Source organism: Heloderma suspectum, chromosome 13 (assembly GCF_057233095.1).
Source record: "Heloderma suspectum isolate Gila_16-S chromosome 13, 16-S_ref, whole genome shotgun sequence".
NCBI lineage: Eukaryota > Metazoa > Chordata > Lepidosauria > Squamata > Helodermatidae > Heloderma > Heloderma suspectum.
This window is the reverse complement of record NC_139470.1, coordinates 5445483-5471998: the sequence shown is the minus strand read 5'-3', so window position 1 is coordinate 5471998 and position 26516 is coordinate 5445483. Positions and strand designations below refer to the sequence as shown.

At 45.3% G+C, this 26516-nt stretch overlaps 1 protein-coding gene across 1 annotated transcript; it reads right to left on the bottom strand.

Annotated features, from left to right (window-relative positions):
* Positions 1–3077: 3077 nt before the first annotated feature.
* MORN3 (MORN repeat containing 3) lies at positions 3078–16219 on the bottom strand. The gene is made up of 7 exons (XM_084820142.1): positions 15897–16219; positions 15625–15695; positions 12783–12938; positions 11687–11844; positions 10231–10390; positions 7130–7314; positions 3078–4709 (listed from the first exon to the last, which is right to left on the bottom strand). Exons 2-7 carry the CDS (start codon positions 15626–15628, stop codon positions 4614–4616), a joined length of 759 nt encoding a protein of 252 aa, XP_084676268.1. The 5' UTR covers positions 15629–15695; positions 15897–16219; the 3' UTR covers positions 3078–4613.
* Positions 16220–26516: the final 10297 nt, after the last annotated feature.

The window sequence follows — 26516 nt, the reverse complement described above, 5'->3', positions numbered from 1 at the left end:
CAGATCTTTGGGGTCCACGAAGCCCAGTATTGCCTGCTGGCTGTGGCTGTCCCAGGTCTCAGGCGGAGAAAGGCCCCCTTCCCATCACTTGGGACCCGGTCCTTTCAGTTACAACTGCTGGAGATTGAACGTGGGACTTTCTGCATGCAAAGTCAGGGCTCTACCACTGAACTACATCCCCTCCCAAATAATGTTATTTCCCTGCAGGGGTGGGACATTGCTTGCTTGAGAAATGTCTCCGCACCTGCCTGCCCCTCGGCCACACTTCCATCGCAGCGCAAGCTTGTGTCGGAGGGAGGTTTTCAATGGGACGCAGTGAGGGTGCTCCTCCACTACTTACAAAACTCTGATCCAGAGTCAGGCCTTCATGAACGATGTAGCACCAGGTTTCTCACAAGAGCATTAGGTGTGCTAATGGGTCAAGGGTGGGCATGGTTGGGCACCTGCCGGGGGCCCTCAGCCCAGCAGGGGTCCACTGACAAGAGCCCCCTGGAGTTGCTCCCCCCTTCCCCATGTCAACCTGCTTGTTCGCCTGCCGCTCACTCTGGCCCAAACAACGGTGGTGGTGGTCAGGAGGAGGAGCAGGAGATGCCATGGCCTCCTTGCTCCTTGGCTCTCTGTTTGTCAAGCAAGTGGTAGCAGCTGCTGCTGATGGCCGTGAGAAGGTAGACTCACTGAGGGAGGGGGCCCACAGAGGGTATCTTGCCCAAGGACCCTCAGAAACTTGGAACCGGTGCTGGGTGCAGAGGCGGCCCCCTTCTGGCGATGCTGCACTCCCAAGACAGCTGTCCACACCTGGCCAAGCAATCCAGCTGTCTTGAGGTCTGCTGAGGTTCCACATTAAGGGTGTTTTCTGACTTAAAGGCATTCAGTCATAATCCCAGGGGAGGTAACTTTGCCCTGTTGCCCTCTTGGCCAAGCATATTCAGTGAACGTCTGAACCTGTGTTCTCATAACGAGCAAGATTACAGTTGCAGTAAAGCGCCAACCCTTGGGTATCACAGGGGATGTTGGGATTGTTGCAGCCGATTACCAAGTTATCCAGAGATGCAGTGATAAAATGTTTGTATACAGCAGCCTTCCCTGACCTGCTGCCCTCCAGATGTGTTGGACAACAACCTCTATCATCCCTGGTTGGGTGATGGGAGTTGTAGTCCAACACATCTGGAGGGCAGCAGGTTGGGGAAGATTGTATTACAACTTTCCACAGATCCTTTCTTCATCATCATGAGTTATGTACAAAAAAATGGCTGTTTCTGAAGCATTGTCCATTGTTTATAAACACTCCTCTTGGAATCTATGAATTTAAGTTTCCAGGAGCTATGCAACTGATAATGTAGCAAATGTGGCTAAAAAAATGTAGGCACTTAAAAAAATAAATTTGATTCTACTTTTTTAAAACTGTGGAACCATTTTAATGGTGACTTATTCATAGTAACCCTTTGCAGTGGGTGTGTGCAGGCGTACAATAAATGGAGGGGGGCGGGGAGACACTTCAAATGTGCAAATTTCCGTAAATTGGTTTTGCCAGAGATGAGTGTTTTTTTCCTTGCAAGTTTGTTGGGATTTTGTCGGTAAGTTCTACACACACACACTTCTGCTGTAGACAACTCATAGGTAAGCAGATGTGGTTCTCTTACGCATGCTGTTGTCAGGTCTGGGTGATGTGTGTGGGTGTTTTTAATCACATTTTTCTGAAGAATCTGTATCTACTCATTTGAAAAGAATTGTTAGATGACTAAAAATGAAACTAGAAAATTAAAATTATTTTTCCAGTTTACTCTGTGTGCATTTTTGTATGTAGTCTTTTTCTCTCTTTTCTCGGCCTTTTTTTTCTTTCTTTCTCTCTCTCTCTGTGCCAGGATTGATCTAAATGTTGCTGATTGCTCTAAATGTTGCCGGTTAGGGAGACCAACCAGGGAGGAAAAGCAAGAGTAACAAAGAATAAATGTGAATTCCTTCCATTACGAACAAGAGACTTTTAAACTGGTCTGCTTTTGAGATCACTTTGATACAGCTGTACTTTTTTTGCTCCAACGTGAAAATGATTCTGTGCTTTGAAATACTCACTTCCATTAAGGCCAAGGGTGTGGTGCTGAGAGCCCATTGCATCAGAAGCCCAGTGGCTTTGGCTTCCTTCTTGTGTTGCCAGGCCCAGTTCAACATACTGGATTTTTACCTATAAATCCCTAACAGGGTCTAGCCCAACATCCTTAAAAGTCAAATCTTCTCCGTTAATGTTTCCTTGCAGTCCGCAACATTGGTTATAAGAACCCACAGAAATTGCATGCTTTACCTTGGCTGAAATCCAATGTATAAAGGATGCAAGTAGCAACTTGTTGCAAGCACTGTTGTAAACACACTTTCCTGCCCCTCACCCCCATTCATTCTAAAAGATCAAAATGCCTCTCTTAAGGCTTAGGATGGGATTTTTTGGCATTTTGTCCTTATCCCCTTTTGCCCCACCTACCCTGCAATGTGGCCCCAAGGAGCTTCTCCAAAATTGAATTCGGCTCTCATTTCATTTCTTTCATTTTTATATCACCCAATAGCCAAAGGTCTCTGGGTGGCTCATAAAAAAGCACTAAGTTCCACATTAAATTGAGCAGGTTTGGGGAGCATTCAGTCATGTTAACATCCATACTCAAAGTATTTTGTGTACAAAGCAACAAGTAATGAAGGAGAATCAGCCTTCCCCAACTGGGCACTCTCCAGATGTGTTGGACCACAAGTCCCATCATCCTTAGCTGATGTAGCTGGATATGATGGAAGTTGTAGTCCAACACATCTGGAGAATGCCCCATCGGGGAAGGCTGGAAAGATAGTTTGATGTGGTCAGTTGTGCATATTAACTCTTTGGGAGTGTATTCTGAGCTGGAGGGTAATCTAAATTAGATGGATCTTGATAGCCCAGGGATCTGAAGTATGAATTGACTCATCTTTCTTGTGACAGGAGGAAGCGGTTAGCAACAGGAAACACTTTTGAGGTGCAACGATGCTGCATTTGCATTTTGACAATATCTGGCACAAGAAGGCATCTTACAGAATTAGGGCAATCAAATGAGAAGAATCATGTCAAGGTGGCTGTGACCTTTTTTAATTAATAAAAGAGAGGGACTCCAAGCCATGCCCCCTCAACCCTTGGGCAAAGGGCTGGACAGAACATTGTGTGCGCTCAGAGGTGCCTCTTGGCCTTACTTAGGTTCCAGGCTGCATGCTAGCATTAAAAAAAAGGAAAAGTTTCAGCAGCAAACCCAACCTACTGAAAATTGCAAGTTTAACTTACTGTGTAAAAGCGATGGTCATCAAAGCTTTGCATGATGCTAAGAGTTTGTTCTAGCAGGGTAAGCACCCAGTTCATCTGACATTCCAGGTGAGTGCTTGGCCGACTCGATCACCGTTTCCCAGTTGGCTATTCTGCTAGGTCAGGGGTGTTGCTGAACCTCTTTCAGTCTAAAGGCTGAATTCCATTTCAGAGAAGCTCTCAGGGGCTGCCTTCCAGTGTGGGCGGAGCCAAAATACAAGTATGTTTTAGCATAATGTTCTTACTGACAGTAAGCCTTAAGGAGAGGCATTCCAACCTTTAAGAGCCTTTCTATACAAAGCATTTATTGTGTACTTGTGATTCCTCATGGTAGTTTGCAGGTCCATTACACGACATTGTCATCTTCAAGGGCCTCTCCCATGCTTTGCAACCGTTTTAACTTGTTTTGTTCTACGGAGGGAAGTCTGGTAATATTTGTGAGTGGCAGGATAAAGCCCCGTGTAATTGCACAATTCCGCTATACCACAGCACCATGTAGTGCTTGTGTAATGGAACATAAGGAAAGGAAGAGAAAGAAAACCCCAGGAAAAAAACACGTGCAAAAGAGCCGATCTTAATCCTGCAAAGAATCTGGAAACGGAAGCCTCAATAAAGTGCTAGGTTAAGTCTGTAGAGTAGATATGCCCTAAAAATGGAGGAAAAAACTGCACAAAAGCTGGGAAGCTCCCAAATGATCAGGGAAAGGGGGTGGGCCTGTGATTTCGCATTTCTGTGCTGTATTCTATAAGAAAATGCTGGACTAGTTGTGTCTTGGTGGATTAGAACAGGGTACGTCGGATATTTTTAAGCAAGTGTTCAGATGCAGAGGTAGCTGCCTTTTACCTGGTCAAACCATCGGTCCATCTCTTGTCTATGGTGACTGAGCCTTTTAACTGGAGATGCCAGACATGGAACCTGGGGCGTTCTGTATGCAAAGCATGTGCTCTACCACTTGAGCGATGGCTGTTCCCCTACCATGAGTACTCAAATGTCTCTTAAATTGGACTATGACTACCATCACCCCCAACCATTGGCATGCTGGCTGGGGATAATGGGAGCTATAGTCCGATACTTCTATCGGGTACCAACTTGGGGAAGGGTTTGCTAAACGAATGCAAAAGGATGTCAAGTGACCAGAAGGAGAAAATGAAGGACAGGCCAAAAGCTCCAGGAGGCAGCAGATAACATATACTTGGGAATGGCACTGGGCAAGGAGGGTTCTCTGTGGAATATAGACGGCCATTGTCGTGTATTTCTGTGCAGCCTACGACACAGGGAACGAAACAGCGGAGGACGGGGTTATCTGCCGTTATCTTTCTTTCCGAGACTGAGCACTTAATTCTTCGGCATTGTCTAGCATCAGAACAGCTTCTTCTAACACGCCCTCTGGGTCCATCAGTCCAATCTGAAATAAAAACACAAAAGAAAGAGAGATCAGACATAGGCAACTTGGCAGCCTGTGCATTTAACCCAGCCAGAAGAGAACTGCCCTACAAACAGCTCCCATTTTGTCCAGTCATTATGAGTGCCTTTTAGGTTGCAATCCTGTGCATGTTTAGACAGAAAAAAAGGCCTACAACTCCCAGCACTGGATGCTGGGAGTTGCAGGAGTCTTTTCTGTCTAAATATGCACAGGATTTTTCCCTAGTGGGTTAAAAGGCATCTTTTAGTCACAAGACAAATTCCTCATAAAATAATTAGGGGTGCAGAATTTAACCAGTTAGATGGATTGGTTATAAGGGAAACATTTTACATGTTTCAGAACTGTTTTGTGTTGAATCAACAGGCCAAATGATTAATTGGCTAAAAATCATAGGATTGATCACATAAGGCAGCAACTCAATACACACCTGAGAGTAGGTCCCACTGGAGTGAATGGGGCTTACTCCTGAGTAGACATGTATAGGATTGCCCTGTAAGATTTATTTAATTGGGTGACAGCCCTTAAAATACTTACCTCATACGTATTGGCAAGCATTGTTTGTTGAAAACGTTTTCCCAAAATACAGCATGCAATACTTGTCATTTATATAGCATCGTTAAACTTTAAATGCTCTGAACCACTATACCATCTCTCATTATACTAAATGGACCATTAAAGTAGACCACTGTTAGCGATTTAGCAGCCTCAGCCCTGAATCCTGACCACACGCAACTTGGCCCATCTGCTGTTCTGGTGGATAAAAGGAACCTGTTTTGCCCCAACCAAGCTCTTCACTTGAGGGAAGAAGGGGGATGCTGAAAGATGACCAAGGACAAGCGGAACCAGTAGAAAATGTGAAGAATGCCACGGTTCAGATACACTCCTGACTGTACAGAGCAAACAGGGATGGTTGAGCTTCTTGGCTCCATCAACAAGTGCAGCAAGAGGAGGGATGTGGCTGAAATGCATTGCAGTTCTTTTGCTATGGACTTGGCCTCCTGTAAGACAAAGTGACTCCTTTTCTAGGTTTGGACTGAGGGGGCTAATAGGCTACTCTGAGTGGCTAGAATGAAGTCTTCACACATACCTTTCCCAAGTGAGATCTGGAAAGTCAGTTAGGGCTTTGGACTGTGGGGAAAGAATACCTGTTCCAAGCAGAAAGGATCTTACAATGCTGGACTGATCTTATTTGGAGACTGGTGCTGCCTGCTGTGTGCTTGCTTCTGCACCACTGTGATGCATACTCAATTCTAACTCTATTTTGTGTATAATATTTATTATCCCACCCTTGCATGGGGTTTGTTCCTATTTAACTTCAGTAACTCTGCAGCATCAAGTGCTCCAGACAATTTAACTGGCTGCTCATCATACCTTGGTGAATAGACAGCATATTCCAAATGCCCTCCATTTCCAGTGCTTTCTCCCCACAAAGGAAACTGACCACCCTGAAGATCCCACTCCTGGGGCAAGAGGGTGCATGAAGCACTTTATCTCAGGATAATAGCTTGGTGAAAAAACAAGGTCTGGATGTTGATTGTGTAAACAAGCCCCTTTAAGGCAATTATTTTGGGTTATATTCTTCCAGCTATCCTTGATTATTCCTCTGCTATTAAGTTCAGCATTCCCCCCACCCCACCCACCATAGCAACCAATTAAAGTTTATTTATTATTCATGCAGTACCCTGGGCTGCGTTTGATGACAAACTTATCAAGAAATATGCAAGCACCAGGACACTGAGCCATCAAAATAAACTGAAGGAAAGCGACTGGGTCAGGGCTGGAAATAAGGCAACACTGCAAGCCTCCATACCCGAGCAAACCGAAGGAAAGAGAAACACAAACACTGAAATGTTAACATCCTCCTCCCCAGCGCTTGGAATGGCAGCAAAACATAACTTTATCCAAACGTTGGGCTGCCTCTCAGAAGGTGTTGGCTTGTTCAGGATCCATGCAGTAGCACACAGAGGACGTATGGGCTTTGAGGAGGTCTCAATGCCATCCCCGACAGCTGTGATATGGGATTGAAGGTGGTTCGGTGGCAAGGGTAGGAAGCTGCGTTTTCCTGAGTCAGAATGTCCACCTGGCTCAGTTTGTCTACACCAGGGGTGCACAACCTGTTTGGCCCTGAGGGGCTGTGGGTGATGTTGGGTGGGAGGTTGGAGGCTGTACATGCAAGCCTCCAACACACCCCTTGCCTCCATCCCAGCGGTCCAGCTCAAGATCGCCGAGACAGGAGGCTGCTAATTTTGACAGGCGCCGTTTGCAGGGACTGTCTGTGGCAAACTGAGCAGCTGGAGCAGATGCTGATGGTGGCCTCTCCCTGCTCAGAGCTACGCTTGCAGAAAGAGACAATGTGATGCGGGACGGCACAAGAGCCAGGGCTCAGACCCACCTTACCTTACCTTTGGGATTGGGTACTGAGTGGGCATGGGCGCTTCATCACGGCCAAAGTCGATCATAGTTCCGCACTTGGGGGTATCTGCCACCCAGAAGCCTTCATACAGCTGCCCTGTATCCAAGTAGATGAATTTGCCTGGCCCATGTTTCTTCCCATCCTTCCAGCAACCTTCGTAGCGGTTTTCGTTTTCTGCAACCGACACAGACATTGAGGTTTAAATATTTTAAAATATATGCATTTATTACATTTCTATACCACCTATTAGCCGAAGCTCTCTAAGACAAAACTTAAAACCATGAAATACAATGATATAGTAAAATATAATATAAAAACCTTCAGCTTAAAACAGAGTAAAACCAAAGTAGTAACCAAGATAAATGCTTTACAGAGGAATGCTGGCTTGCACTTCCACTGGGCCATGCCGCCTTCCTCAGCAACACGTCTGGCTCTGCTATGTTCTGATTCATCTTTCTGTTGGGTCAGGTGACTCAGCAGGTGTGAGCCGTTTTTGGCCTGCCAGATGTTGCTGCATCTGCCACCAAAGCATGCCATTTCTAACAACATCTGGAGAGGCAGAAATGGCCAAGCCCTGGGCTACAAGAGCAGAGCTGTGGACTGCGATCTTATGCACACTTCCTTGAAAGTCTGTTCCATCGAAATCAACAGAACCTACTTCTGAGTACATGTGCTCCAGATCGGGATGCAACTCCAGCTGAGGAAGCATCTTTTTGTTCCCATGCTCCTGGGTATGATATTCTGGACAATGCTGAAACAGACCTTGCTTTTTTATTGGTTTTGAAAGATTTATATACTGCCCTTCAGCAAAGCTCCTAAGGCAGTTTACGAAAAGAAGATAAAATACGAAAAAATCAACATGAAATGCCATAAATGACGTTGTGTTCAAATAGCAATTCATTTAAAAATGCTGTAGAGGGGGCAGGGAAGGAAAGCATTTGGCTGGAGTAAACATTATAGAAATGTGGGGTGCCAGGTGAATTTATCTGGGGAGGGAATTTTGTAAATGGAGCACAGAACTGATTGCACAGGAAACAGGATGCTGTATTTTTCATGGATTTAGGTGCTGTGGCCTTCTGTCTCTGTCAAATCTTTCTGTAACACAGTTAAGTGAGCCGCACGAATCCTGAGTTTCAGCTCACCCTCTCCAGGCATCCAGCCAGTATCAACGATTTGATCAGGGATGGTAGTTTATCATGACCCTAATAGAAGAAGCGTTCACTTGCAAAATGTGCAGTGTGGGGCACATTTCCTTCCACAAAGCTGACTATATGAAACTGGCAAGGGGGCAGAAATAATCATGTATTCACTGGCTAATTTTAGCCTAATGTCCAGCTAGTTTAGAATCAATCTGAGTATTCCCTGCAGGACCAATGATTCAGTTTGTGGAGGGGATTTAAATCCTCTGTACTTTAATGCCTTGGACACCCCAGCAGTGTTTAATTTTAAGTGAGGTTGATCCCCAGAATTGTCTTTCCAGTGCCAGACCTCTGTTTGGGAAGAGGTGATATTACAGCGACAGTGCCACTGAGCATATGCAAAGTGAATTTCTGCCACTGCCGAGGAAGCGCTACCCAGGGTTTTCAAGTTAGATGTTGTGTCCAGATTCCCTTAGCATCTGGAAAAGGACATTCAGCACCTCTTATTTTAGAAATTAAACACCAGTTTCTAGAGAACAGCTGACACTACCACTTCCCCAATGCTTAAAGTTGGCTAGATTTGGCTCCCGGACTGTGGGATAGCTAGATTTCGGGTCATAAGGGTACCTGCCCTGGGTACAACTTGGTTGTTGTTGTTCAGTCGTTCAGTCGTGTCCGACTCTTTGTGGGTTGTAAAATGGTCATCAGAGGCTCATGTACATATGATGACATTTATTAAAGTAGCATTCAATTATCTCCTTGTTCAGGATGGAAAAAAGAGCCATTTACAATCACATTTTGATCCCATCTTTGCCGTAAGGACCTCAGTGTGCCACCATATATAGCCCCATCCATCTTACCCTCACAATGACCCTGTAAAGCAGGTTAAGATGAAGGAGAGTGATGGACCTATGCTAGGGATGTTGAACCTCTTTCAGTTCAAGGGCCACATTCCATTTTGGAGAAACTCTCGGGGGCCACATTCCAGTGGTAAGCAGAGTCAACAGCAAAAAGGGTGTGGCCAAGACTACCAGCATATTTTAGTTTAAAGCTCTCAACAGTAACTAAGACTTGGGAGAGGCATTTCAACCTTTTATAATGGGGGAAAACTGCACAACAGCCAGGGAACCACCAAATGATTGGTGGTCAGGAGTCCAGATGGCCTCTGGATTTTAGGTTTTGCATCCCCGTGCATGACCCAGCCATGGGCTTCCAGAATTTAGAGGTGCCAAGAAAGTGATAAGTCAGATCCAGGTTTGCTTACAAGGAAACTTTATTGAGTACTTACAGCGCACAGGCATCCCCAATGGCTGGATCAGACGAAAGCTCTGAACAAAGAACTCTGTCACAAGATGACTTTTATATCATACATGTTATTCAGGCATAGCAGTGAGGTAATATGACAGGTGCAAGCATTCATTAGAGTTCATCTACAACTTTCCCAGCATAGCTTAACAAGGCATAGTAACATATTTGGCAGAAGCAAGACTATCATAATTTTCCCAGCACATACACCTGGTCATCAAAATAAACAGAGCTTCAATTCCCAGGCACATCCTAGGCTCTGATAAGATAAACGGTACCAGAGTTCATTAGCATGGAATGTGCTGAGGCAGCCGTATTGGCCTTTGACTCATCTTACAAGCCGAGAGGCCATCCTGCAAGAGAATTGCAACTAATAATGAACCACAGCAGAGAGCATTATGAACCTCTAAGCCTCTCTAAACTACTATTAGCCTGCTTACAGGCCTGGGGCCTTACACCCTGGCCTATGGCTACCAAGCCAGCTTTGCTATTAACTTGGCCCAGCTCTGTTTCCAGGTGGCTGCGGGGAGGACGACTTGTATCGGGCCTTGAGCATTGAAGTCATTGGTTTGAGCACCGCCTTGGCAAACAGGGCGAGGGAAGTGACATCACAACCATCACCAACGCAGCAACGGCTGGTACTTACTCAAACGAAACATTCCTTGCCCGCCTGGCTTGTCCTCAGACCACTGGCCTTCATAGATGGACCCATCCTTGTAGTACATCCGTCCCCAGCCATCTCGCTTCCCTGCACGCCATTCTCCTTCATAGTAATCTGAATCCGAGTAAAACTTAATTCCATAACCCTAAAATTAGAAAATAATAAAGATGACAGCAACAACAACAGCAGCAACTAACTTGCTTTGTGTTTCCTCTGAGGCTTGGGTAGATTGAGGACTGTCAGACATTTTTCTCCCCCTCTCATAATACTGGAATCCAATGGGGTCCTCTCATGAAGCTGATTGGTGGCAGATTCAGGACAGATAAAAGGAAAGACTTCTTCACACCACACATAGTGAAATTAGACGGGAACACAAGACATTGTGATGGCTTTACAATTTGGATGGCTTTAACAGAGGTTGGATAAATTCCTGGAGGAGACGGCTACCAATGGCTACTACTCCTGACGCCTCTATGCTGCCTCCAGTATCAGAGGCAGCTTGCCTAAGTACACCAGCTGCTGGGGAACATGGGCAGGAGGGTGCTATTGCACTCATGTCCTTGTGGGTTTCCCAGTGGGGCAGCTGGTTGGCCACTGTGTGAACAGAATGCTGGACTGGATGGACCCTTGGTCTGATCCAGCAGGGCTCTTCTGATGTTCTCATGTAGCCAACCAGCTTCCTATTGAACAGACCGGTCCAACTGGAAGGCCTTTGGCTCACATTAGTCCAGGGCTGCTGTTCTCGCTTTGGAAGAGCTCCGGCTGTTCTAGCAAACCTCCTACATTTCCCAAACAAGAAATGTTTGGCAAAACGCTATAAATCTCCAGAGCTTTCTCTCTGCCCATGAAAGCAGATGGACCCTACTGAAGTTAATGTGAAATCAGTGCCAGTTCCAAATTTGGGGGTGGGGGGCTTTGGGCAAGATGCTTTTGGCAGACCCCCCTTCCTGAGGATGCCCACCTCCCCCTCCTTGCCAATGTCTCTTACCTCTTTCCCTGGGCCCAGTCTGCTCTGTACCACCTCCCAAAGGGGAAGGACAAGGCATTCAGGGGCGCTGTTCTTCATTCCTCTCACTGCTTGCTCACCCAGAAAGGCCAGGGGAACAGGCAGCGATGGTAAGGGGGAGGCCAAAAGACTCCGAGGACTGGTAGCGGGCCTCCTATTGGGGGGGGGCTTTGGCAGGTGCCTGACTATGGTGACCTCTGGGGCCCACTCTGCATGAAATTCTCACTGTTCCCAAGAAAAGGGGCACAACATTTAGTAAAATTCAGCATGATCTGCTGTAACTGGCAGAAGAATGTGCAGGAGCTGCTACAGCTTAAAGTTTAAGCGCTGTAGTAGCTTCCTTATTTTCAAGATTGTAGCAAACTGGTGTGTGACCTTCTGCTCACTTTTAGAGGAGCAACTTTACATAAAACATTTTGAAAGAGCATGACTTACCCACATTTTGTCACTTCTCCACCAGCCAGCATACACTTTCTTATAATCTTTCGTGACGGGGTCAGGAACGCTGTATGTGCCATATCCATCCCGTTTACCATATTTCCAGTCACCGCTGTAGATTGCCCCTGTCCTCTTCCATGTCTGCGTGCCTTTGCCTGGTAGTGGAGCAAAGGGCAGGACGCTTAATAGGACTCGCGTCTTTTGCAACTCAAAAGAATGTCAGCACTTTGTTGTTTTAGTCTATTCATTGATGCTGTCATTTTCAGAATGTGTGAACAGAATGCTGGACTAGGTGGACCCTTGGTCTGATCCAGCAGGACTCTTCTGATGTTCTTATGCATGTTTAGACAGAAAAAAGTCCTACAACTCCCAGCATTCCCCAGCCAGCATGGAGAATGCTGGGGGTTGTAGGACTTTTTTCTGTCTAAACATGCATAAGAATATGCCCTAAGTCTAGGGCCTAAAATTACCTAGCTGCACTGCTGGCTCTGGCTTGTGAGCTTCCAGAGCGACCTGTCTGGCTGTTGTTGGAAGCAGGATGTGGGACTATGCAAACTTTGTGTCTGACCCATCCGGGCTCCTCTTACACAACCAAGGTAATCTTCTCGGAGCCTTCATATTCCTTTCTTACCAAGAACACTCAGCATTACCAAGTGATAGCTCACCCTTGCAAATTAGCCCACAAAAACTACTCATCTGCAAAAAATTTTTTTACCGGCCTGGTTACTAGCCTACATTTCCATGCTGGATGTGGAGGAAGGGACATCCTCTTCTCTGTGACTCTGTGGCTAGTAAAAAATGTGCCTTCTACCAAGTGGACTGGCAGAAGAGGGATGGAGTGATCCGACTCTCCTGCACAAGCTTGCCTAGTCACCTGCATGGAATTCCTGCTCGCCTCTGGTGAGCAGGCGAGTTGTTTAATATAAGGCTGTGAGAGCCTCACACATGGCATGTGAGATTTTGTATGTTTGGCTTTTGCATGGAACACCTGGACCTGAATCAAGAGGTCTTTGCAACTCAGAAGTTTGCTTCCAGTGGAAGCAAAGATCAGCAAACACCCTACTTCTCATCTGTTGCTCTGGATTGTCCTTACCGTGTTTAAGGTTGTCCAGCCATTCCCCGGTATAGTGATCCCCATTTACAGCGTAAACAGTGTGCCTTAACCCACATTTCTGGGCCTTCCTATCCCACTCGTGCCAAAGAGGGTCGACTGTCCTGGGATACTTGACGATAGGCATCCTCTCATTGCCTGGACAGGGGCAAAGAAGAAAGAGATGCAATTAGAGAAGCAGCAGCAGCAGGTTCCCCTGAAAGATTACCTTTTCTTATGAGCGTGGTGTTTTATCACCAGCCGTACATCAACCGGTTGCTGGTCTGAGAGCCTAGCCTCAAATAAATTAAATACGAATCAAAACAGGGAAAGGTCATAAAAGTAAAAGTAAAACCAACGCAGCAACATAAGCATAAAACACCAGCTACTAAAAAATGGAATAAAGAAGTCAGACCACTGGAGCACCTTAAAGAACGAGCTGGTCAACTGAAAGTAGAATGAATTTTTGCAGGCAACAGATTATACTTCCCTGTGGGAATGAGGCTACTGCTAAGCATGTGCAGAGTTCCCTTCCATTATCCATAGGAAGTCAACACACACATCTGGGATTGGAGGCAGAGATTCCAAGGAAGGATGTGTACATTCCAGACAACCTAAGCCCCCTCTTTTGCAAATTAAGCTCGCACAGTAAAGACTTCCCATACTGTGGAAGGAAGTTGCAAAGACTATTAAGAATATATTACTTCATATCTGTTAAGTATATCAGCACCGAGGTTTCTGATGGATGTCTCGAGAGGGCAGCAAGTTGTTTTTACTGCCAGAGCTGGGGAGAGGTGCTTGTGGGATGTTCTGCCTCAGGTCCAAAAAACTTGACTATCCTTTGGTGCTATGCACCCTGAGTGGGGGTGGGAGCACCATTTACTTCTATGTCTCAGGCAGCAAGATTAGCTTTTGTATATGGAATAGCAGAGGGCGCCATCTGTTTTTTTGCTTCAGGTAGCAAAATGTCTTGGGCCAACCCTGATACTAACCTAGACAGACCAATTGCCTGATTTGCTATGCTTTCTATGGTCCTACTCTTTGTGAGAGAGAGAGAGAGAGAGAGAGAGAGAGAGAGAGAGAGAATTTGTTTGCACCACCCTGGAAACATATTTGAAGGGTGATCTATCAATTTTTCAAGCACACAAACAAAACTATTACCTTAATAGTTCTGCTTTTCTGTTCTTATAGTCAGGTAAGAAATGGAAATATTAACCGATGTTATTCTCTTGGGCAATTGTGTTTTTTCCACAGCCTCTTCCACAAGCAATCCTGCAGATGTGTTCATCAAAGCATCCTCCAGCTGAGCAGGCCCTGGTCTATTCTGCCCAGGCCACTCCAAGGTCACAGTGACATCATGGCTAATCCTCAGGCCTTGCTTATTGTGAGGCACCAATCACCCTGGAGATCCTGTCTGTCGCCTATTTCCTTTGGCCTCTGCCTAGAGCATCTTTTAAGCCAGGGCTGCAGAACCTTTTTCAGCCAAATTCCATTTCAGAGACACTCTCGGGGGCTGCGTTCCAGTGGTGGGCAGGGCCAAAGGCAAAAAGGGTGGGGCAAAAAAGCACCCACCTATTTTAGCTTAAATCTTTTACTGCCAGTAACAAACCCTTAGGAGAGGCAGTTTTCAAATGAGGGGAAATACACAGAAGCCAAAGAACCATCAAATGATTGGTCATTGGAGAAAAGGGGTGGGGCCAGGGGGCATGGTCTTCTACACCCCTGTTTTAAGCCGACCATGCAGCAGGCCCCTCGGGCTGGTAATGCTTGTAATACACCTATTCTCATACCAAATATCCATTCCCCCAAGTGCTACATTATATCTACATCTCCTGCAATAGGTCTGCCTTCCACTGATTTCAAAGCGAAGACAGTGTTTGTTCCTTTTGGTTAAAGATACGTCAGAGAGAAATATCACAGTATGAGCTGATACGCAATCACTGCCCTAAATCTACCTCGGCATCTGCAGTGGGCGATATGGGAGGCTTTACTCAAGGTGCCTTCGGGTAGCAGTTCTCAAACGTTTGTTTCCGCAGACCACTTCAAAATTGCCTGGAGTCTTGGCAGACCACTTAATAAACTTTTGTGTGTGTTCCTCAAATCAAAGCACGTACAGAACTCTAACAATTGTAGCCTTCTTATGTGCCCGTTTTTGTGAGCAAAGTTCTGTGAAGTCAAGTTTTCACATTTGTCAGCTTTCGCCTCAGGCAAGATTCGGCACACATCCTGCTTCTATCTTAGGCTCGCGGATCCTGTCTCACACTGGTACAAACCCTGGTCAAAACACCCTCGGTCTCCAATAGGGGCATCGGAACATAGGAAGCTGCCTTATACTGAGCCAGACCCTTGGTCCATCTAGCCTAGTATTGTTGACACTGACTGGCAGCAATAGCTCTCCAGGGTTTCAGGCAAGAATTTTTCCAGCCCTGCCAGGAGATTATAGGGCTCGAACCTGGGATCTTCTGCATGCAAAGTATGTGCTCTCCTCTTGAGCTACAGACCCTCCCCTTGGCTGGCAAGGTTGGCCAACTACTCAAGACTCATGATGGGGTTTGTAGTCCAACACATCTCCAGAGGATGTTGGGTTAAGGAGGGCTGGATTAAGGACAGTGATTCTCTGATCAGCCCTTCCATTCTCTGTCCTCCATGCCAGTGGAGGCTGGTGGCTCTGATGTCAGTGGGGCAGTAAATCTGCTCTGGGTTTCAGTCAGAATTCTAAAGGAACTATCCAAGGTGCCAGAGTGGATTCACCACCCCACTGACATCGGAACAACCAGTCTCCACTGCTCCTTACCTAACCCAAATGCCCCCCCCCCCCGCACCTTGATAAACTTCCAATACTTGCCCATGATGGAATGGATGCGGTGTCAAAAGCCCTCCGCAGAATTATATCACAGTAGATCCGTAGGACTGATCCTAAAGCAGAGACAGTGGAGTCAGAGTTGGTTTTGTTTGCTGTTATAAAAACGCTGTTAAGACCAATCAAAAGGCCCATGTTTAAAACCATATATCATGGGATCTGACAATAATGATCTAGGTAGAGTCACTTGGGGAGGACCCGTAAAATCCTGAGGCTGACTTTGAAGGAGCATTTCCTGCAGAAGCAAACACTGGTACCTTCCAAACATAATCATTGACTGCAAGCATGATCCTCCATTCACTTAGACGGGCCTCTGTTCCGCTGCCGCAGCTCCGTTCCTAGGAGCTTAGAGGCTTTTGCCCAAATGCAACAGAGGAGATGTTGTTTTTGTGCCCCGGCCGGCCACTTAAGCTTGCACTGTGGCTGAGGTAGCCATAGCAACATAGGCAAGCCACTGCAACAGAACAAGCCCGGAGATGGGCTGAGGACTGTTTGCCGAATGGAAGTTGATCAAGTCGGTCAAAATCTGCTCACGCAGCTTCCCGGGGGACCTGCTCTTTTTCAGAGCCGTGCTGGTCCTAGACACATGTGCTGTTGAAGGGGTGGAGGGGTGGGGGAAGTTGGCGTGACTCCCAGGTGCCTCTCCCCCACGTTTGGATTTGTTTGTACAAAGATGGCTGTTTGGAGACTGGAAACACAATGCCTCTTCAGTGCCCTGCGGCCCAAACCCATGGCTTCATGTTGCTTCAGGGTTAGGCCAGCCCAGTCTCAGGAGAAGAAAAGTGTTGCTGGAGAGATTTGTCCTCTAATTTTTTTTTTAAGTCTGGTAAGAAGGCAGTGGGATTTCTTGGGATTATGCAGGTCTGTGCAGAATCCCATGTTCTAGTGAGTGATCTCAGAACTATTCACATATTACATTTTCTTGCACTCCCCCTGCCCCCCCAAGTTCTGGCAGTATTTTTATATCTGCATACACAAGGAAAACACAACCCACATGTGGTGTGTGTGTGTGGGGGGTAGCCAGCGGCTTGTCCAGGATCTTAATTATTTATATATTGATAATATTTGTATACTACTTAATTGGGACATTCTTTGCACTTCATAGAATCATAGAATAGTAGGGTTGGAAGGGGCCTACAAGGCCATCGAGTCCAACCCCCTGCTCAATGCAGGAATCCAAGTCAGAGCATCCCTGACAAATGGCTGTCCAACCTCGTCTTGAAGGCCTCCAGTGTGGGAGAGCCCACTACCTCCCTAGGGAATGGGTTCCATTGTCGTATTGCTTTAACAGTCAGGACGTTTTTCCTGATGTTCAGCCGGAATCTGGCTTCCTGTAACTTGAGCCCATTATTCCGTGTCCTGCACTCTGGGATGATCGAGAAGAGATCCTGGCCTTCTTCTCTGTGACAACCTTTCAAGTACTGGAAGAGTGCTATCATATCTCCCCTCAGTCTTCTCTTCTCAAGGCTAAACATGCCCAGTTCTTTCAGTCTCTCTTCATAGGGCTTTGTTTCCAGTCCCCTGATCATCTTTGTTGCCCTCCTCTGAACCCTCTCCAGTTTGTCTGCATCCTTCTTAAAGTGTGGTACCCAGAACTGGACACAGTACTCCAGATGAGGCCTAATCAGTGCTGAGTAGAGGGGAACCAGTACTTCCCGGGATTTGGAAGCTATGCTTCTATTAATGCAGCCCAAAAGAGCATTTGCCTTTTTTGCAGCCACATCACATTGTTGGCTCATCTTCAGCTTGTGATCGACAACAATTCCAAGATCTTTCTCGCTTGTAGTGTGGTTGAGCCACGTATCCCCCATCTTGTAACTGTGCATTTGGTTTCTTTTTCCTAGGTGCAGAACGTGGCATTTATCCCTATGAAATGTCATTCTGTTGTTTTCTGCCCAGTGCTCCAGTCTATGCAGATCACTTTGAATGTTGTTTCTGTCTTCCAAAGTATTAGCTATCCCGCCCAATTTTGTGTCAGCTGCAAATTTGATCAGCATTCCCTGCACCTCCTCCTCCACGTCATTAATACAAATGTTGAAGAGCACTGGGCCCAGGACTGAGCCCTGCGGTACCCCACTCGTTACCTCTCCCCAGTTTGAGAAGGTCCCATTGATAAGCACTCTTTGAGTCCGATTCTGTAGCCAACTGTGGATCCACCGGATCGTTGTTTCATCTAGCCCACTTCGAGCTAGTTTGCTCATCAGGATATCATGGGGCACTTTGTCGAAAGCTTTGCTGAAGTCGAGGTATATGATGTCTACAGCATTCCCACGGTCTACAAGGGAGGTGACTTGATCAAAAAATGAGATCAGATTTGTCTGGCAGGACTTGTTTTTGACAAATCCATGTTGGCTTCGAGTACTCACGGCATTGTTGTCAAGGTGCTTACAGTCTGATTGCGTTATAATCTGCTCCAGAATTTTCCCAGGGATTGATGTCAGACTGACTGGTCTGTAGTTCCCAGGTTCCTCCTTTTTACCCTATTTGAAGATAGGGACAACGTTAGCCCTCCTCCAGTCATCTGGCACTTCCCCTGTCCTCCAGGATTTCTCAAAGAGAATAGACAGTGGTTCTGAGAGTTCTTCTGCCAGTTCCTTTATTACTCTAGGATGCAGTTCATCTGGCCCTGGAGATTTGAACTCATTCAAAGTAATTAGGTTTTCCTTGACCATATGCCTATCGATCTCAAGCTGCAATCCTGCTCCTTCAGCCTGTACTTTGCCTTTGCCAGGGGGGTCATAGACCTTCTTTTGGGAGAAGACTGAGCCAAAGTAGGAATTGAGCACCTCTGCCTTTTCTTTGTCATCTGTTATCGTTTTGCCATCCTTATTTAATAGCTGAACCACCATTTCTTTCCTCTGCCTTTTACTATGCACGTAGCTGAAGAAAGCCTTTTTGTTGTTTTTAGCATCCCTTGCTAACCTCAGCTCATTCTCAGCTGTAGCCTTCCTGATGCCATCCCTGCAATTCTGTGCTACCTGCCTGTACTCTTCCTTTGTTGCTTGGCCTTCTTTCCATTTCCTATATGTGTGCTTTTTTGTTCTCAGGTCATCCCTAAGCTTTTTGTGAAGCCACACTGGCTTCTTCTGTTGTCTTCCACCTTTTCTTCTTGTTGGAATTGTTTGTGATTGTGCCTTAAGAATTTCCTTTTTTAAAAGCTCCCACCCATCTTGGACTCCTTTTCTCGTTAGCGTCGCTTGCCATGGGACCTTACTGATCATTGTTCTGAGTTTATGAAAATCAGCTTTCCTAAAATCCAGGGTACGTGTTTGACTACACTCGGCTTTTGCTTCCCTTAGAACCAAGAACTCAAGTACAACATGGTCACTTTCCCCCAGAGTTCCTGTAACTGCTACTTTATCCACTAAGTCATCTCCGTTGGTTAGGATCAAGTCAAGGATAGCTGATCCTCTAGTTCCTTCCTCTACTCTCTGTAGGAGGAAGTTATCCGCCACACAAGTCAGGAATTTCCTGGAGGGGCCATGTTTTGCAGAATTTGTCTCCCAACAAATATTGGGGAAATTGAAGTCCCCCATTACTACTACATCATGCTTCCTTAAAACATTGGCTATTTGCTTTTCAAAAGTTTCATCCTTGTCTTCTCCTTGATTGGGTGGCCGGTAGTAGACTCCGACCACCAGGTTCCTTTTATTCTTTGCTCCATTTATTTCAACCCAGATGCTCTCGATGGGGCTACCAAGCTCATCCTCCTGTATTTCTGTGCAGAGATATGCATTTTTCACATACAGTGCAACCCCGCCTCCCTTTCTGTTCCTCCTGTTCTTTTTGAACAAGTTATATCCTTCAATTGCTGTATTCCAGTCATGAGAGTCATCCCACCAAGTCTCAGTTATACCTATCAGGTCATAATTTCCCTCTTGTATTAAGAGTTCAAGTTCGTTCTGTTTGTTTCCCATACTCTGGGCATTAGTATATAGACATCGAAGACCATGTGCTTCATAGTCTGGCTTTCTTCCTACATGTGTCTGAAGACTATTATTAGGCGCTATCAGAGCTGTTTTCTCCGCTGCAGTGCATGAGCCTACGTCCATTGTTACCCCCAACATTACATCTCCCTTCCCCGTAGGATTCAGTTTAAAGCCCTCCTGATGAAGTTCTTCATGCTGTGGCCAAACACATTCTTCCCATCCTTTGTGAGGTGCAACCCATCCCTAGCCAACAGCCCATCTTCCAGGAAGTATAGTCCGTGGTCCCAGAATCCAAATCTCTCTCGTCGGCACCACCTTCGTAGCCAGTCATTCACCCGGAGTATTTTTCGTTCCCTTTCTATCCCTCTTCTAACTACTGGAAGGATGGATGAGAAAACTATCTGGGCCCCAAAGTTCTTGAGTTTCCTTCCCAAAGCTTCAAAGTCTGACGTGATCTCTTCGTAGCTCCGCTTGGCGGTATCATTTGTTCCCACATGGATGAGAAGAAAGGGATACCTGTCAGTGGGCTTTATGAGTGCAGGCAACCTTTCAGTCACGTCTCTAATCTGTCCTCCCGGGAGACAACATACCTGGCGAGTCCACGGGTCTTCGCGACATACTTGGGTCTCGATCCCACGCAGCAAGGAGTCTCCCACTACTACCACTCTTCTCTTCTTCTTCTTGTAGGCCTGGGTTTCATCGCCTCTGTTTGACTGACCTTTAGCCTCTTGCTCACTCTCATGCAGGTTCCCCTGTGATTCTTCCTCTGCAGGCTGTCCTCCAGTCTCATCCGCAAGTACCTGGAATCGGTTCCACAGCTCCACTGCTTCCACTGGTGCAGAGTGGCGTCTAGTTCTTCTTCTCCTGTCACCCTTTTCCAAGTAGTATCCTCTACTCCATTTTTCTTCACCTCAGCATTTCCCACTGCCTCATCTTGCTGTTGCTCTTCAAGCTTCTGGTCTGCCCTTTGCTGCTGTAGTTCCCCCATTCTGTCCAAGAACTCTTCGTGTTCTCTTATTCCCCGGAGGGTTGACAGTCGCTGCTCCAGTCCACTTGCTTTTTCTTCCAGCAGCATGATCAACTTGCACTTGTTGCAGGTGAAGGCCATGTTGTTCTCAGGCAAGAAAACAAACACTGCACACACCTTGCAGGTCACCACCACTGGAGAGTCTTGTCCTTCCATAGCCTCTTTTCCCTTTTTGTGTCTAGCTTTCTGATTGTTCTAGACTAGCCTGTGCCTGCTCCTCTACTCAGTAGAGGTTAAAAGCAGAGTCCCCCTGGTGTGAAAGTGTGTGTTACAAGGCAAATAAATGGAAAAAAGTTAGTTACAAAAAATAAAAAATAAAATAAAATAAACGTTAGGGGCCTCCCCCTTGACCTCCCCTGGCCAACTCCTGTTTGCTCCCCCTGGTCGCTCGCTCTCTGGGAGCTTGCCTGCTTCTGTAGTCCCTGGACCAGCTGGAGCAGCTTGCTCTGCTCTGCTCTGCTCTGCTCAGCTGGGAGGCAGGAAAAAAAACAACAGGCACCTGACTGTTCATTCATTACAAAGTTGTGTGTTTTTACTTGTTTTACATTGTGCAGTATAATTTCCCTCCCCCACAAAAAAAAACAGACAGGGTGCAATTCTGTGCATTTTAGGATTGTGCCTTTAGTGACAGAAGGTTTAGAGATGATGATGAGAGAGAGAGATGTCCACAAACAGGTGCAAAAGAAAACCTATAGGACTTTGTCCAGTACTGCCACCTGGTGACTGCAAATAGCAATCCTGTCTCCAAATTTAGCTTTTAAAAAAATCATTAACAAAAAGAAATATTAGGTTTTTGGATGATGTCAGTTCTTGAACTCCTGCCATTGCAGATACTACTTGCATTTTAAGGGGGCAGGGGTGAGCAGAAGGCCAAATTTCTCCCCCCAGCCCACAGGGTCTGACACGGTTCTAGCTGCCACTTCCTTCCCCTTCCTTTTCTCTGCCTTTGCCCCCTTGTGTAGCCCAGACTTGGATTTCCTTTCCTGCCCATCAAAGGGTCCCAGGGGAAGCAGGCCCCAGGCGCCATCTCTCCCCTGTTCATGAAATTCAAAGGGTTTCACATTGATTCAAGAAATTCAAAAGGCAAAGAGGGCGGGCAGCTGCCTGTCCAAGGAGGCCAAATTCGGCCTGGTGGCAGGGCCAGCCCAAGATGTTTTTTTTGTCTGAGGGGAAGAACAAAATGGCACCCCTCCCATTCCGCATACTACTTATATTTTGCTTCAATACTGGGGATGGAACAGCATTCTATGCTGCACCTGAAGGCAACAGAGAAGTTTAGGGGACGCATTACAGACTGTGTGGCACACAGCTCTCTCCTCCCATACCTTGCTGCCACCTCCCAGCATCTGACGCCTGAGGCGCCTCATTCTGCCTAATGTTAGGGCCGTCCCCGACCACTGGTGGCCAGTTCCTGTCTCTTGCCATGAAGACATTCCAATTTGCTGTAACACTGAGGTAACACTGAGGTGGGGTGTGACAACTGGAGAGAGGGCCGTTTCAGTGGTGGCACCCCAGAGAGCCTCACCTGGCACCTGCTTTGCTATTTATTTTGACATCAGGCAAATACCTTTTTATTATCCTGGGACTGTTAAAGCTTTTAGGGCACAATCCTATGCATGTTTAGACAGGAAAAATTCCTACAACTCCCAGCATTCCACAACCAGGAGTTGTAGGACTTTTTTCTGTCTAAACATGCATAGGATTGTGCCCTTATAATAATATATAACCAATAATAATATAATTATAATAAACAATTGGTTATAATTATTATTATTATTGAGATCAGAAGGTAATTGCCACACAGTGTGACACATAAAAGGGGGAAGAGTTCAAGGACCCTTTTTTGAAAGGTGCATTTAAGAACATAAGATGTTGGCTGGGGGATGCTGGGAGTTGTAGGTCTTTTTTTCTGTCTAAACATGAAAAGTGTTTTTGTCTGAAACCCTAAGGCTGCAATCCTATTTCCACTTACCTGGGAGTAAGCCCCATTGAACTCATTGGGGCTTTCTTCTGAGTGGACATGTATAGCACTGTAAGTCTGCATCCAACCCTACATTTGTATTGAAAATTTCCCTCATGTTTTACAGACAGCAACAAACAGACAAAAAGCAACCCCATATACACAGCCCAGGAGAGTAAACATGGAATCACAGAGATGATTGTAGATACAGTTGTTAAGCCTGTGAGGCAAGACATCTGGATTCTGGTGAGTTGATTGAAGAACTCAGGTATTTGACAACAATCTTCCTAGAAAATAGAAATATGACATGACATTGCTCAGTATTTGTTGTCATTATATTTCACTATGAAATTTCTAAATTAGAAATATATATATTTTAAAAGCACCCTCCTGGGCCAGCAGCCTGCTCACATCATCCCCAAATCCTTGAGGCAACCCAGAGACAGCAGCAGTCAGCAACGCCCTTCTTAAGCGCCGCCTAATAGAAACGCTACAGGAGACAGTGTGTAATGCAGCTGACAGAGTGTTGGTCTGGAGAGTGATTCATAGTCAGCTATGATAAATTTTGGTGGGTGGCCTTCACGAGCAAATGGCTCCCTTAACCTCCCTTAATCTTCCACTTTACAGGCCTGGCCTTACCATTAGGCAGAGCGAAACAGCTGCCTCAGGCTACAGGTGGGGGGAGCTGTCACGAAAGGGCAGCAAATGGTTATTTCTTTATTTCTTATTTTATTTTTACTGCCCCGGAGGGGGAAAGGAACTTGTGGGATTTTATGCCTGAGGTACCAAAACATCTTGGCTAGACTCCAGTTACTTTGACCAGAGGAAAGGGGCACATTTGCTGCTTTGCCTCAGGCGGGAAAAATGCCATGGGCTGGTTCTGTGAGGAAAACAAGAGACAGAGATGAAAAACGTGGGGGGAAAAAGGGCTCTAAAAATTATGGGCAACGCAGGGTCAACTGAGATGTTTGCATATCTGAGACAGAAAATCCAAACTGTGCCCCCACACACACGAGAAATGGATAAGCATGCATTCATTTCACCCACGACACACAGGCGGAGAGGTATGTAATGCAGTCCAATGCATGGTCTCCTCAGAGTAGACCTGCTCCCAGGTACATTTGTATAGGATTATAGGTAATCAGCAGTTTCCAAAACCGAATTGACTTCAGGTTGTTGTGGGAGATAACGAAGATCTGAACTATAAATTTGTCTTATTTTTTACATTCCTATACCGCCCGATAGCCAAAGCTTTCTAAAATAAAGTGTTTTACAAATTACAAAATGAACATTTTAAAAATTTGATTTGTACTCCACCTTTCTACCAAGAAAATGACACTCAAGAGAGCTTACAATCATAGATAAAGCTTGATTAAAAGAACAGTAAAACAAATACACTAAAACACAATTAAAAACACAATAGTAACAAAATAAAAACAGTGCTCAACCAAACAGACCTGCTTACAGGCCAAAGGCTTTCTTGAATCCAGTCTTCTTTGCCGGCTGGATTCCCTCTAGCTTTCCTCAGCAGGGAGTTCCGCAGCCTGAGAGCTGCCACCAAGAAGGCCCTCTTTCCCATTGCCACCAAATGCACCTCTGAAGGTGGCATTCTTGAAGGAAGGGCCTCTCCTGAAGAATTTAAAACCCAGGCTGGTTTGTAGGGGAGAAGGCGGTTTTTCAGGTAGTCTCAGATCGTAAAAATTATGAAGTGCTTTGCAGTTTAAAAGTGCAGCACAAATGAGACATAAATAATGACCCGGCCCAATTTGTGTGTCTGGCTTGACTTGGTTATATCAACAAATGATTCTTCCAGCACCTGTACATCATAATCCAATGCCTCAGAGGTAAACCCTATTCTTTTCAGTGAGCTTCCATGGGATTACAGCCTTGCGGCATAATCTGAGTGTGTTACGCACTGTTTGGGTTGTCTGATTTCATACATATTTTACAGTAGGTAATTTGTTATTCCTTTAGTCTAAAGATCTCCTTGAAGGCATGTGTAAAAAAAACTGCATTTACAGATGAAAAAATATGTTAAAATATAGAAAACCATCATCACATTTTCTTCTCTTTTTTCTTTTTGAATATATTTTTATTCATTTTATCTTTATAAATGAAATAAACAATACCAAAATTACCAACCACCTGATCAATACTACAATTTCCCAACAATACAATATTCTGATGAAGGCACCAGAATAACAAAAAGAGAAAGAAAAAGAAAAAAGGAGGGCAGGGAAGGGAGAAGGAAAGGAAGTGAAGAAAAAAGAAGATTCTTTCCCCTTCCCTCCCCCGCTCCCTCTCCCTCCCCTTTAAAGAATTAAGTTTAAACTCCACTACACCCCCCCGCCTCCGATGCCATTCTATTTTAAAAACTATATCTATAACCGTAACAATCTTACAGTTTAATAAACAGCCTTTCATTTCAATATCATATCATCAATCTTATATCAAAGAAACAGGTCTACAATTCATTCCTATATTATTATTATTAATATATAGTGTTATATAATAATAAAACTTAATATAAACCTTCAACAGTCAGTAATATATTTTATACTAGATATATTATCTATTTTGAAATAAAAAATATAAAGCCATCATCACATTTTCAAGACACCCGGATCTCCACAGTCTTGCCTAACTCTCAACAACGGATAATGAAACATCAGGAGAGGCTAAGCCAAACACTAATCTGGGTAGCTCTTAGTAGAGATCATAATTATACATCATAAATCATTCTGCTATGGTGCAGTTTGAAAGCACACATACTACTCTGTATGTGCACAATTTGTCCCTACTAAATTAATTTCCTCCAGTTCTCATGGATCAAAACTAATTTTTGAATTGCAAATCAAGAAATCCGTGGTTTGAATCCTGCCTCTGCCCTGAAGCCTCAGCGCTCTTACCTACAAAATGGGGATATTAACACTCAACTATCTTGCAGGGTTGTTGTAAGGGTTACTACAAGATGATGTATGTGAAAGCCTTTGGATATTTGAAACCAGTATGTTGGTAATATGTATCTATTCCCCACGGCTCCCTGCTTGTAGTCCTACTTAACATCCATCCAGGCAAAAAGAATTTGGAGCTTGAAAGGTTGCTCACTATTTTGTGACATTTTAATTGATCCTGATACAGCTTGTAAGGTCTTCAAGGCGAGAACTTTGGCTTTATGCACACTGATGGCGCTGTAGTTATAATAAAAGAGGATGTGTATCTGCCCATTCATGCCGTAGCACCAAGAACGTTAAACTTATACACTTGAAACTTGGCATGCATACTCATTGTATCCTAGGTAAGTGCACCTCAGGGTTATTTCATTTTTAATTTTTTTAAATTAATTTTAATTCATTTAGGGCACAATCCTAGACATGTTTAGAGAGAAAAGAAGTCCCACAACTCCCAGCATTCCCCAGCCAGCTGGGAGTTGTGGGACTTTTCTCTCTCTAAGCATACATAGGAGTGCACCCTTAAATGTGCCCATTTGTTTGAAGCATGCAGCACCATCTTCAGTCACCACGTGGTGACTTCCTTACCCCGTCCATACATTTGCAGACTGACTGCTGCAGTGCCCTCCAGATATTTTGGGCCACAACTCGAGCCATTCCTGACCATTGGCTGGGCTTGCTGGGGCTGCAGAGAGTTGAAGTCCAAAAGATTACCAAAAGGGCACCAGATTGGGGAAGGCTGAACGGCTCTTCCAGTCCGTGCAAACCCAAGTGCATTGGCTACTAAATAAATAAGAATTAATATAATTCTACTGCAGCTTTCTTGGATGTTATCCATCGATATTTATACCTATAAATATAGCCATGTTATGTATGTATATATTTAGTGAGTTGTGTTGCTTCTTCCTCCGCCCTCCCTTTATACATATACTGATATATTTACAAATATAAATAGACCAAGAAACTTCACATTGCCACAAGCTTCCACCAGAGGCTGCTGCAACAGAGCG